A 14,327-nucleotide genomic window follows, 5' to 3' on the forward strand; every position below is an offset into this window, starting at 1 on the left:
AAAGAAGATTTTTTAAGTTTTTACTATTTAGATTTTTCTTTTGGTTGTCATGGCAACCAGAGTTCTGCATGGAATTAAATTCTTTGAACAATTTTTAAAGGTGACCACCAAAGGAACATTCCTGTGAAGTTTGGATGAAATTGGCTCAGTGGTTTATGAGGAGATGTCATTTAAGGCAAAAGTTTACGGACAGACGGACGCCGGACGAAAAGCGATCACAAAAGCTCACCCTGTCACTTTGTGACAGGTGAGCTAAAAATGAGGCTTAACAGAGTTATGGTTCTTTTGCACTGCACTTCTATTCAATGAGATCTATCTACCTACAATGTTTCATGTTGATATCTCATATAGTTTTCGAGTTCTTTTCCAGACAAAGTTCTAAGTGCTAAAATTAAAAAGGGCAATCACTGCAAAATTAGGCAAAAAAGAGTTATGTTTCTTGTATACTGCACATCTACCCATTGAAATCTATCTACCTACAAAGTTTCATGTTGATTTCTCTTATAATTTAAGGGAATTGTCTTGAACAAGATTTTTCTAAAAGGGGAGATAATTAAAAAAAACTGGGCAAAATAAACTAAGTTATAATTCTTTGAAACTGCACTTCCTCTCAATGCCCTCTACCACTGTATAAAGTTTTAACAAATTATCTCCAATCTCCAATGGTTTTCAAGTTATGCTCTGGACAAGACAACGGACGGAAGTGCAACTTAAATGGACTTAAAGGGGCCATTTCTCTTGTTATTTTCTTTTGTTTAATAGAGGGCCATGGCCCCTTATTCTATTGTTACGGAATGAACTCTATTATTCTCTTTTGTTCTGTTTACAGTTTGATGGTCCCCTATTCCTCTTAAATAGCCCAGACAGACGGACAGATGGACGGTCGGATAGACGGACGAACGGATGGACAAGGTGGCGACTATATGCTCTCCCTTCGGGGAGCATAAAAATGGCAATGTTTCTGTCATATTGTTTCAGTTATGTGCTTTAACCTATAATCATACTCTCAAATTAGTGTGTGAGGTTTCAACCCATTCCCTCGAGAAGTTTTGAACTTTACCAAAGTATGCTGCCGGTGCTGTAATGCCTGATGAATATTCTTTGAATAGCCAATCTAAAAATGGGAAAGACGAACCAGACAAAGTAATTCAATCTGCCTAAATTAACAGCATGAACCAAAAGAGTTCAAGAAGTGAATCCATCATTCTTCCATAAACTAAACAGATATATAAATGTAATGAATGAGCATTAAACAATTTTAATATTTGATTACAAAATCCTCAAAATAGTTAATATAAAGTGACATTTTGCCCAACAAATAATGAAATTGTAAATGGCCAGTCAAAATCAATTTACAATGTGCTTAACTTGTGTTAAATCTTCTATTTTAATATGAAAAAAAAATAACAATCCATGTGACCCACAGAAATTTTTATAATACCATAAGTATTGCGATGGTAACATTCAATTTTTAAAAAAAGAGTGTGTCAGTATTTTAAATAATTTAGATGATTTACATTTTTCAAGATCAATTTGTAGTCCATTACCATTATAACAGTCAATCATTTTAAAATATGTAAATTATTCAGCTCTACTTTATAGAAAACAAGGACAATAATGTCACAATATACACCTGTCACAGAAGCTTTTGACAGAAATGTGGGCATTACAGATATATATATAGGAGATATGCTCTAAAATATCTGGATATATTTTCATCTCTAAAGATTCTTTCATATGAACTTTAACCCCAATTTGTGACCTTGGCCTTGACCACAGGGACCTAAATTTGGCGTGCAACACTCTGCCTCACAATAGTAAACATTTGTGCCAAGTTATATTAAATCCCTCATGCATGTAGAAGTTTTGCTCCAGACAAACATTTTTCAATGACCTCTAAGTACGACCTTGACCTTTGACCTAGAGGCCTGTTTCATGCAGGCGACAAGGATTCTCATAATGGTGAACATTTCTATGAAGTTTCATTAAAATTCCTCCAGTGGTGTAGGAGATATGCTCCAGACAAAAACTGAACGCCGCCCGCAAAGGGAGAAACTATAAAATGACCAGTTTTTCAAACTGGCATATAAAAATAGGCAAAATTAAGCATAATGTAAGTTAAAAGAAGTTAATTACCATAAAATAAGGTTTATAGTCACTCCAACAGGGTCCAACAGCATGAATTACATATTTATAAGACATCATTCCAGCACCAGTACTGCAAGCCTCTCCAACTCGTAATTTCCCATGTTGCTTCAAATAATCGCGACCCTCTTTTGTGAGATCTTTTCCAGCGGCATCTGCTATGGCTCTTGCTATTCCTCCGCCATGTCTTAAATCTTTATTAGCAGCATTTACAATGCAGTCAACAGGCACAAATAAAATATCTGAAGAGTAGACTTTTACTGTTATTTTCTCTTTTGTTCCATAAACGCGTAATTCTTTTGCACGTGTTGACCATGAAAACTGTTTGCTGAATCCAGTTGTCTTTATGTTGGAGCCTGTATCTTTTGTATCCTTTGGGCTGTTCTGTTCTGAATTACCTCTAGGGGGAAGAAGTAAACTGACAATTTTATCTTTTGCATCTTTTACATCTTGCCATAGTTTTCCAAAGAAACTCACCGATGTTCCATTGTTACTGACACTACACTTTACCTTTGAATTTTTTTCTATTTCTTTAACTTTTTTCCTCACATCATCCTGGCTGAACTTCCCCTGAGTAAGGTCAAGTAAGTCATAAGTTGGATATTCTTTCTGCATATTCATTAAAGCATCAGAGATCTCAGATTTTCCTATGGCACATACCTCTGATGTAAACTTAATAATAAGTTCATCTTTTGTGAATGAAACATCACAATCAGATTTTTTAAGCCTGCCTATTACATCAGCACAACACATCTCAATGAATTCTATTGTATATCCTTTTGGTAAGGGGAACCTGCACTCTACTTTAGGTGATCCAACTTGAGAACCTGGGTTTGGAATGTTAAAATGTGATGTTCGTATTGAGCCTGAATGACGTATTTCATTGGATGAAACTGTAACTGAAATATATTAAATGTAATAAATAATAACATACATAGAACATTCTTTTTAAGGAATATTTAGTGGTGGCAAATCAAAACAAATGTTTCAAAATATATTTTGGACGCTTAAAAAGTTTAATATTGAATAATGTTTAAAGAATAAAATAGGCCTGAGTGATAAATTGCAAATCATTTGAACAATAAACCAAGCATTATTATAGTACAATGTAAGAAAAATTAATATGTATTACCTCTATAACATTCTCATAAAAAAAGAGAACTGATAAAAATATGCTGAACTACAAAGAGCGTAAAAGTAATTTTCCCGATGTCATTTGGTTTATTGACATCATAGTAATTTTGACGTCATATAACGCGTAAACATTTGTCTTTAATGTGCCGTGCTTATATTGTGTAATAATGCACTTAACAGTCCAATCTGTTTGATAGGGGAAAAATCATGAGGCTTGTTAGTATAAACAATTGAACATACCATATTTCTTCAATGCTCGCTCAAATTCCTGAAAAAAGTGAAATAGTCACTAAAGTAATTAGGTGTTTCATTAATCAATTATGGTGCTAAATATCATAGAACAAACTTATTTAGTAGAAATTGCGGACAAAATAATTTATCATTGACACTCTTTCCTAAATCTTTTCATGTTTTGTTTTGTTCTTTAAAAGTGGATGGTGGACGGGCACAATGAAATGGAATGCAAAATAAGAGGACATCATAACAAATGCAAATTTTAGGCAATTTTTTTACAACACTTTAATTTGTCATTTTGTTGTATTGTCTCTTACTGCAACAGGTTATGCAAACTTAACTTATAATAGCTTACCCTTTAAAACAAAACTTTGTTCTCTACAGTAATAAGCAACATAACAGCAATTGTCTTAAGAAATAACAGTTAACAAAAACAAGAGCCAGTTGAACCTGGTGATGTTCCCCGACTAGGTTTTGGACACAGAAAAGTATATCTTTTGTAGTTTCAAAGTTATGTCCAAGACAAAGTTCAAAGTGTGATAATTACAAACTTAGGCAAGGCAGGGTTAGTGTTCTTTGCACTGTACTTCTACTCAATGAGATCTATCTACGGACTTTCGCGCTACACATCGTCTCAATTTGGTGATCATTTCAAATAACAAAGTTAGTGACCAGAAACAATTTTGCTGCAAGGTCATGCTGTGACCTTGACCTTCAAGGAAGCGACCCAAATGTTGCATGTGACACATCGTCTCAATATGGTGATCATTTCTGTGAAATAGTTGTAAAATCTGACTTCAAATAATGAAGTTATGGGCTGGACACAATTTTCACAATTATCATTTCAAATAACAAAGTTATGGACCAGAAACAATTTTGCTGCAAGGTCATGCTGTGACCTTGACCTTCAAGGAAGCGACCCAAATGTTGCATGTGACACATCGTCTCAATATGGTGATCATTTCTGTGAAATAGTTGTAAAATCTGACTTCAAATAATGAAGTTATGGGCTGGACACAATTTTTCTGCAAAGTCATGCTGTGACCTTGACCTTCAAGGTAGCGACCCAAATGTTGCGCACAAAATGTTGTCTTAACATGGTGATCATTTCTGTGAAATAGTTGTAAAACCCAACTTCAAATAACGAAGTTATGGGCCGAACACAATTTTGCTGCAAGGTCATGCTGTGACCTTATCCTTCAAGGCAGCGACCAAAATGTTGCATGTGACACATCGTCTCAATATGGTGATCATTTCTGTGAAATAGTTTTAAAATCCAACTTCAAATAACGAAGTTATGGGCCCGACACGATTTTGCTGCAAGGTCATGCTGTGACCTAATGACCTTCAAGGTAACGACCAAAATGTTGGCGCGACACGTCGTCTCAATAATTATGGTGATCATTTCTGTGAAATAGTTGTAAAATCCAACTTCAAATTAATAATGAAGTTATGGGCCAGACATAATTTTGCTGCAAGGTCATGCTGTGACCAAGGTCATGCTGTGACCTTGACCTTCAAGGTAGTGACCCAAATGTTGCGCGTCGTCTCAATATGGTTATCATTTCTGTGAAATAGTTGTAAAATCTGACTTCAAACAAGAGGGCCATGATGGCCCTGAAGTAGCTCACCTGTATATAGGCCCTTGGAGAGGGGCCAGTTTAAACCCCAGGGCTTTTATTTGAACAAACTTGGTAGACACCCATTAGAAAATGTTTCATGCTTAACATCTTAAGGTCTAGCTGGTCAAGTTTTTTTCTTTACACATATAGTTAAAAACAATGACACGCCTTGGGTGGGGCCAATTTTGACCACAAGGGCTCTTATTTGAACAAACTTGGAAGACATCCATTAGACTATATTTCATGCTAAATATCTTAGCTCTAGCTCTTTGGGTTCTTTAAAAGAAGATTTTTTAAGTTTTTACTATATGCATATAGGGAAAATCAATGACCCCCTGGGGCGGGGCCAATTTTGACCCAAGGGCTTTTATTTGAACAAACTTTGTAGACACTCACTAGAAGATGCTTCATGCTTAATATCTAAACTCTAGCTATTTGAGTTTTTTCAAAAAAGATTTTTTAAGTTTTTGTTATACACATATAAGGAAAATGAATGACCCCCAGGGCGGGGCCAATTTTGACCCCAGGGCTTTTATTTGAACAAACTTGGTAGACACTCACTAGAAGATGTTTCATGCTTAGTATCTAAACTCTAGCTATTTGGTTTTTTTCAAAGAAGATTTTAAGTTTTTGCTATACACATATAAGGAAAATCAATGACCCCTAGGCGGTGCCAATTTTGACCCAAGGGCTCTTATTTGAACAAACTTGGTAGACACCCATTAGAAGATGTTTCATGCTAAATATCTTAGCTCTAGCTATTTGGGTTCTTTAAAAGAAGATTTTTTAAGTTTTTACTATATGCATATAGGGAAAATCAATGACCCTCTGTTAAACAAATGAAAATAAGAATAGAAATGGCCCCTTATTCCAATTCAGCTGGACGTATGACAGTCCATAGTTTGTCCCGAATTCATGTCTGACCCATGACTTCATTATTTGAAGTCGGATTTTAAAGCTATTTCACAGAAATGATCACCATATTGAGACGTAGTGTTGCGCGCAAATTTGGGTAACTACCTTGAAGGTCAAGGTCACAGCATGTAGGGTTGGATATCGTTCTTCACGAAACGGTCCGATACCGATACTGACGAAACGATACGGGTATTTTATCGATACTGATACTTTTACAATACCAAACCCGTTGCTGCAAGTATAAGAACTGAAGAGATATAACATGTAGTAATAGAAAATAAATATGTTACATGACTGGTCTTTCTGAAATTTCATGCTGTAAAGTTTAATTTTCTTTTGTTGTTTTGTGTTTACTCTTTTTTACAACATTTACACATGTTAATTGTAAAATACTTTTACTTTTTCATCAAAAGGACATGACATAATTTAAACACAGCAAAATATCTTATGCAGGAAAGCAGTCTGCAGCTACAAATTATTGTTTTAATCTTGATATCTCTACATCTGAAAGAATTTAAGACAGTTGGTTATCTATTATTTTCTTACAGCTATTATTTTCACTGTGTAGAAATTTTATTCTGATGCTGATATTCTTTTAAAATCACATTATTGTTTACTGTAATAAATGAAATCACTGGATTGGTTGGCTTACTTTGCAATTTGGAATTACATGTAAGAAATTTCATTAGATGTCACTTATGTTTCCAGTCTGTTCTACTACAACAGCACAAACATATTTTCCACCAGTAATTAACTTAGAAATTTTGAAATACATACGTATATGCACAGTCAGCACAGACTGTTTCCAAAATGACTTGTTTACATTTTCATGTTAACCTAATTAATATTAGTCCTTGTAGAAGTCATAAAGCAAATACCTATGCTTTACAAATAATAAGGATTTGGTATTTATTAATATTGAATTTACCCTTCAATTTTATACATCTTTTATTTTTCAATAGCATGCACCGTGAACATCTTGCTACAGAAAAAAAGTATTGTCCTTACCAAATTGCATAATTCCATACTGCTCAAATACGCAAATACGCAAAAATACTAGCCAACATTTGCAAAAAATCCTACAAAACACTATATGAAATATGTTTCAGTTGTTTAAAGTATCACAGATCTAAATGTGTAATACACACTAGTTGACCTTCTACACACAAGTTGATACTTTAAACAACTGAAACATATTTCATATAGTGTTTTGTAGGATTTTTTGCAAATGTTCACTGTGCATGCTATTGAAAAATAAAAGATGTATAAAATTGAAGGGTAAATTCAATATTAATAAATACCAAATCCTTATTATTTGTAAAGCATAGGTATTTGCTTTATGACGTCTACAAGGACTAATATTAATTAGGTTAACATGAAAATGTAAACAAGTCATTTTGGAAACAGTCTGTGCTGACTGTGCATATACGTATGTATTTCAAAATTTCTAAGTTAATTACTGGTGGAAAATATGTTTGTGCTGTTGTAGTAGAACAGACTGGAAACATAAGTGACATCTAATGAAATTTCTTACATGTAATTCCAAATTGCAAAGTAAGCCAACCAATCCAGTGATTTCATTTATTACAGTAAACAATAATGTGATTTTAAAAGAATATCAGCATCAGAATAAATTTCTACACAGTGAAAATAATAGCTGTAAGAAAATAATAGATAACCACTGTCTTAAATTCTTTCAGATGTAGAGATATCAAGATTAAAACAATAATTTGTAGCTGCAGACTGCTTTCCTGCATAAGATATTTTGCTGTGTTTAAATTATGTCATGTCCTTTTGATGAAAAAGTAAAAGTATTTTACAATTAACATGTGTAAATGTTGTAAAAAAGAGTAAACACAAAACAACAAAAAAAATTAAACTTTACAGCATGAAATTTCAGAAAGACCAGTCATGTAACATATTTATTTTCTATTACTACATGTTATATCTCTTCAGTTCTTATACTTGCAGCAACGGGTTTGGTATTGTAAAAGTATCAGTATCGATAAAATACCCGTATCGTTTCGTCAGTATCGGTATCGGACCGTTTCGTGAAGAACGATATCCAACCCTACATGCTGTGACCTTGACCTTCAAGGTAGTTACCCAAATTTGCGCGCAACACTACGTCTCAATATGGTGATCATTTCTGTGAAATAGCTTTAAAATCCGACTTCAAATAATGAAGTCATGGGTCAGACATGAATTCGGGACAAACTATGGACTGTCATACGTCCAGCTGAATTGGAATAAGGGGCCATTTCTATTCTTATTTTCATTTGTTTAACAGAGGGTTAATGGCCCCTTACTCTATTGTTACGGAATAAACTCTACTGGGATCCTACACATTACCGGACAAAATATGATGTTTTTTATCTGTAACTTTTATTTCAAATAATAAAAATGAATGGAATTTTACCCAAATAATTTTGGGTTCTTAATGCACGTAAACATTCTTTCATCAAACATAAACATAAACATTTGACTGTAGAAATGTGTCTTTAAAGTAGGCCATTATAAGAGGAAAAAAATCGTGCATACAACTCAATTTACCGGACATTGTGTTTCAAACATTTTTGAAGTCGTGAATTAAAATTAATCTTTAAATAATCAGCAAGGAAACTAAGACTATTGAATGACAAGGTTAAGATAATTTGAAAACCCAGTAGTCACTAGAAATAGACACGGCAGCCAATATATGGTGTAATTGAAATTAACACTATTAAATCAATTAACATATTGATTCTTCATGATCCTTAAACGTATGAAACATTTTAATATTCAAATGGAATTCTGTTCTTTGTCATACAGTTTCCTTTTGGTCATCATGTAGCATGTTACAAAAGCCATTAAATTGGTTTTATTTACATTTCATGTAGAGTTTCCTCCCATGGGTGTAACCCGTTTCCTTATATGTTTTTTAATTTACACTTCTTTGTAAAAGACAACAACGAGATACTGTTAAGATTAAATTTAACATTACTTTTTACCATTAAAATATGTTAAGATTGTCTCTTGAGGTAACGTTGAAAAAAAATAACAGTAAAACCATGAAATAACTACATGTAGTAAACAAAAGGGCATGTAAGTAGATAAAGAACTGAATCAACAATATTTACCTGAGAGTGGTTTTGATGCTATTTACTTAGAAATAGAAAGTGTGTGTACGATTTCGACTGTATGATTTTTTAATCGAAGCAAAAAATAAAGCACTATTTAGCAGTAATAGCTTTTGTCCGGTAAACTGATTGTCCGGTAAATATATAGGATCCCAGTATTGTTCTCTTTTGTTTTGTTTACAGTTAGATGGTCCTCTAACCTATTCGTTAGTGCTGACAGACTGACGGACGGACGGACAGATGGACGGATGTTCCTACGAATAGACATTTATTGGGTACTTCTTTTGTTTAAAAGTACCCAATAAGAGAACAAATGTACCTAACAACACTGACGGAATGAATAGAATTAAACAACAAGTGTCCTCTTGTGTACCGGAGGTACCCAACAAGTGTCCTCTCGTGCGCCATACCCGGCAACTATAATTATGCTCCTATGAAATTTTTCGGGGAGCATAAAAACAAAGTCCTAATATTAAGTTGTACTATTCTTTGATGAGGCATCAGGAGGAATCAAATGAATAAAACTTTCAGACAGAATCAAATTATACGTAAATGTGTATCAATGATCTTGGAAAAGTATTGTTTGACATGGATTTAGTCTTAGTAATGCACATTAATTAATATGTGAAAATTGCTTGTATGTAATGGGTAGCTATGGGGTATGAAGACTCATCATGTGTATAACTTAATATTATTCCAAAACTTAACTTCATCCCAACACTTGCTGAATAAATTAGATATTGTTTTCACTTAATGTTATAAGAAAACATCATACCACTGAATTTATTAAAGTTTTCTTTTTTATTAGTGAGACACTGGGTTTTATGCATATTTGCATTTTTGTCTAAATGGCATACTTTTCTATCCAAATATCACTATTTCACTAGAATTGTTAACAGTTACTTCGAATTACTGAATACAAACTCAAATAACTTTTGCTTTTGCAGTATTATTTGTTGTTTTGATGACATTTGCAGTGCTTACTACACTTATAAAGCATAAAATAAAAAGATAATTTTTTTGCTTATTGTAAACATGCTATACTGTATATATAACACAATGAAGTGAGAAAATTTCAATATTTTTAGGATTTTCTCACTTCTCAGTGTGATAAAAATATATCATATTTACTCAAAACAAATATCCTCTATATATTGCTCTCAGACTTCATGCATACATGTTTACAAAATATGTTTCTCATGTTTTGACTAAATGTCTTTTTAAAATATTATCATATACATGTATACTAACCTGTAAAACTACTATGTCCTTTGGATATATTACAAATCTGACTTCTTTAACAAAGGTTCCCTGCCAGTCATCAATTGTCCTAAACATTTCATCAGCTACAATACGTAAGGGATAGCTTAAAATTCCTGCTCCAATAGCAGGGAAGGCGATAGATCGTAACTGCCTCTTCTCAGCCAGATTCAGACATCTCTGTACAAAGTCATGAATGCTCTGTCAAAGGAAACAACAATAAATAAAGTCTGCTGAATATGTGAAAATCTGCATGGGTTCAGCTTTGATGTTAAGTGTTTATGGGATGTTTAAACATTCATTCTCCCCCGAGTCATTCTACATTTCTTCTGAAAAATGTGGCTCAATTTATGACTTCTGTTGCTATGTTTTTCCCCAATGATAAACTTAAGATTATTTTGTGAGTCTGGGTGGTTTTTAAATATGTTAAGTCTGCATATGCTGAATATGCCTTATACTTAAGCTAAAATTGCTTTCTTAAGCATACTTTACCATTTACATTAAATTAGCAATATATCTGGGTGTTCTGCTTAAAGACAACAAGAGGGACATGATGGCCATGAGTCGCTCACCAGAAACAACTGCTTTTCAGTGTTGAAAATTATCAATTGTTAATATTTTCTAATATTAAATTTGAGCATAGAATATGTTTAAACAATAATTTGAAGAAATGCCATCACCTGGAGCATTTAAGCTTTAGCAGCCCGTAAAAGGGGCCAATCAAATTAATATGGGCAAACTTGATAAAAGACTACCCAAGAATGCTACAGACAAAGTTTGGTGATCATCTATAAATTAGTTCTGTAGAAAGAGATGTTTAAAGCAGTAATTTTTTTTCTAATTTTCAAAACAACCTGTGGCTTTCTGAAGCGGAAAATATAGCGTGATAAATCAGAAAAGGGGGAAAACCTGAAATTAAATTCCAACAACTGAAAATGGAATTTACCCACACATTTTACAGTTTAAGAGTTTTATGAAAACAAGAGCGATCAGTAATCACATGTGTCGCCTCATGATGGCCAATTTTATGTTGGGACAAGTTTTGTGACAGACAGACAGACGGACAGTGCACAACTAGACTTGGTACTGATCATTCCTGTAAAGTTTGGATAAAATTGCACCAGTAGTTTATGAGGAGTAGTCTGGTCAAGCTTTTGTGTATCTGGCAATACACAGAAAAAAACACCTTTTTATCAAAGGGCCATAACTCGACCAAAAATCATTCAACCGGAAAACCCGTGCAATATGCGCAAGGACTTGAGCTACAAATCAATCCTGTAAAGTTTCATTGAAATTGCATTAGCGGTATAAGAGAAGTAGTCCGGACAAACTTTAAAAATAAAAATTATTAAAGGGCCATAACTCTGACAAAAATCATTGAACCGGAAAATGCTGACAATATGCACAACTAGACTTGGTACTGATCATTCCTGTAAAGTTTGGATGAAATTGCACCAGTAGTTTTTGAGGAGTAGTCCGGACAAGCTTTTGTGTATCTGGCAACACACAGAAAAAAACACCTTTTTATCAAAGGGCCATAACTCGGCCAAAAATCATTCAGCCAGAAAACCCGTGCAATATGCGCAAGGACTTGAGCTACAGATCAATCCTGTAAAGTTTCATTGAAATTGCATTAGTGGTATAAGAGAAGTAGTCCGGACAAACTTTAAAAATAAAAATTATTAAAGGGCCATAACTCTGAAAAAATCATTGAACCGGAAAATGCTGACAATATGCACAACTAGACTTGGTACTGATCATTCCTGTAAAGTTTGGATGAAATTGCACCAGTAGTTTATGAGGAGTAGTCCGGACAAGTTTTGTGACGGACAGACGGACGTACCAATTTTTCAGGTTTATGAGCTATTTCTATTGTTCTTTTCTTTTGTTTCCTTGTGGGCTAACTATTGTTTTTTTATGAGCTAACAATTATTTACGGAATGAAGTCCTTTGTTCTCTTTTGTTCCAGTGTACCGTTAGTTAGCTCATATACCTAAAATGTTTGTGCGGACGGACAGACGGACGGACGGACGGACGGACAGACGAAGGAGAAGTGATCCCTATATGTCGCCACTACTCCGTAGAGGCGACACAAAAATTAATATCAATTGAATTTAACATGCATGGTACATAGCAGAGGCTATCTATAGGGATAGCTTTATGTCTTGCTAATACAAGTCAGACGCTGTTAAGAATGCTACAGACAAAGTTTGGTGATCATCCATCAATTAGTTCTGTAGAAAAAGACATTTAAAGGTGTTTCTATTTTTAGCCTTAGTAGTCCCCTTAAAGGGGCCAATCAAATTAATATGAGCAAACTTAATAAAAGCTACCCAAGAATGCTACAGACAAAGTTTGGTGATCGGATGATCCATCAATTAGTTCTGTAGAAGATGTTTAAAAGTTTTTCTATTCTTACCTCTAGAGACCCCTAAAAGGGGCCAATGAAATTATATTAGCAAACTTGATAAAAGACTACTAAGAATTCTACAAAGTTTGGTGATCATCCATTAATTAGTTCTGTAGAAGAAGATGTCTAAAGATTTTCTATTTTTAGCTCTAGAGACCCCTTTAAGGGGCCATTTAAATAAATATTAGCAAATGTGAGAAAAGACTACCCAAGAATGCTACAGACAAAGTTTGGTGATCATTTATCAATTAGCTCTATAGAAATAGATGTTTAAATGTATTTCTATTTTTAGCTTTAGCATTTTGGGGCCAATCAAATTAATATGAGCAAACTTGATAAAAGACTAACCAAAAAGCTACAGACAAAGTTTGGTGATCATCCATCAATTAGTTCTGTAGAAGAAGATATTGAAAGGTTTTTCTATTTTTAGCCCTTAAGAGACCCCTAAAAGGGGCCAATCAAATTAATATAAGCAAACATGATAAAAGATTACCCAAGAATGCTACAGACAAAGTTAGGTGATCATTCACCAATCAGTTCTGTAGTAGAAGATGTTTAAAGGATTTTCTATTTTTAGCTCTGTTGACCCCTAAAAGGGGTCTATTGAAATGACATGTGACTGTCACAAGGATGCTACAGACCAAATTTGAAGTAAATCTGCCCAGAGTTTCAGAGAAGAAGACGATTGCTGACGTATGACGACTGACGATGGACGCAGGAGCATCCCCCTTTCATACTAATAGCTCACCCTGAACCTTCGGTTCTGGTGAGCTAAAAAGTTCCATCATATAAAATCAAGACAAATTAACCATAAATAAGAGAACCTTTCAAAATTTGTTAAAGAAATTACAAGGTGGGAATTGAGGCCAACATGCATTACCATATTTTAAGGGAAAAGTTTTTATAATTTCTGAGAAATTGTGCATGCGGGTCAAAGTGCTATATGAATTTTTTGAGATTTTTTTTTTTTTTCAATTTTAGCTTGTGTTGTTTCAAGATAACACCAAAAATGTTTTTTACTTCATCTATTTACTTTATAAACTACAATAATTGTATGAGTACTTCTGTTCAAATGCTCACCTACGTTTAAACATTCCCTAACATTACAATTCTTAGCACAATTCGTACACTATTGTACTGCAGCTTACTGGTAAATGATTGTTGCAGCATTTTAATATATATAAAACAATATAAAGGAATAGTAATAAATCATAAGTTAATCTTATATTAACAAGAGCCATGTCAACATGGCCATCCCTCGTCGAATGTGTTTGCTCATTAAAAGAATATATATGTAGTAGAGCAGAATAATTCAATTTTAAGAGGTCTTTTGGTAATGAAAACTGATGGCTGAAGTGATTACAGATTTGAAATCTATGTGAATACTGATGGATGAAAATAACAAAGGGCAATAACTGAAAAATAATGCAGGGAAAGTTATCATTCTTGTGTGCTGCACTCCTCCTTAATGAGATCTATCCACCTATG

At 33.8% G+C, this 14,327-nt stretch overlaps 1 protein-coding gene across 1 annotated transcript in view; it reads right to left on the reverse strand.

The window, feature by feature from the left end:
- The window catches only part of LOC132742314 (uncharacterized), a gene marked incomplete at its 5' end in the record, with an annotated part of 51,854 nt that extends 41,224 nt beyond the window's left edge, over positions 1–10,630 (reverse strand). Inside the window, 3 exons of the mRNA XM_060730681.1 lie at positions 2,137–3,044; positions 3,520–3,547; positions 10,421–10,630. Coding sequence (XP_060586664.1) covers positions 2,137–3,044; positions 3,520–3,547; positions 10,421–10,630 — 1,146 coding nt within the window. The remainder of the gene's footprint in view (positions 1–2,136; positions 3,045–3,519; positions 3,548–10,420) is intronic.
- Positions 10,631–14,327: the final 3,697 nt, after the last annotated feature.

Source organism: Ruditapes philippinarum, unplaced genomic scaffold (assembly GCF_026571515.1).
Source record: "Ruditapes philippinarum isolate M1 unplaced genomic scaffold, ASM2657151v2 ctg2179_1_1_1_1, whole genome shotgun sequence".
Taxonomy (NCBI): Eukaryota; Metazoa; Mollusca; class Bivalvia; order Venerida; family Veneridae; genus Ruditapes; species Ruditapes philippinarum.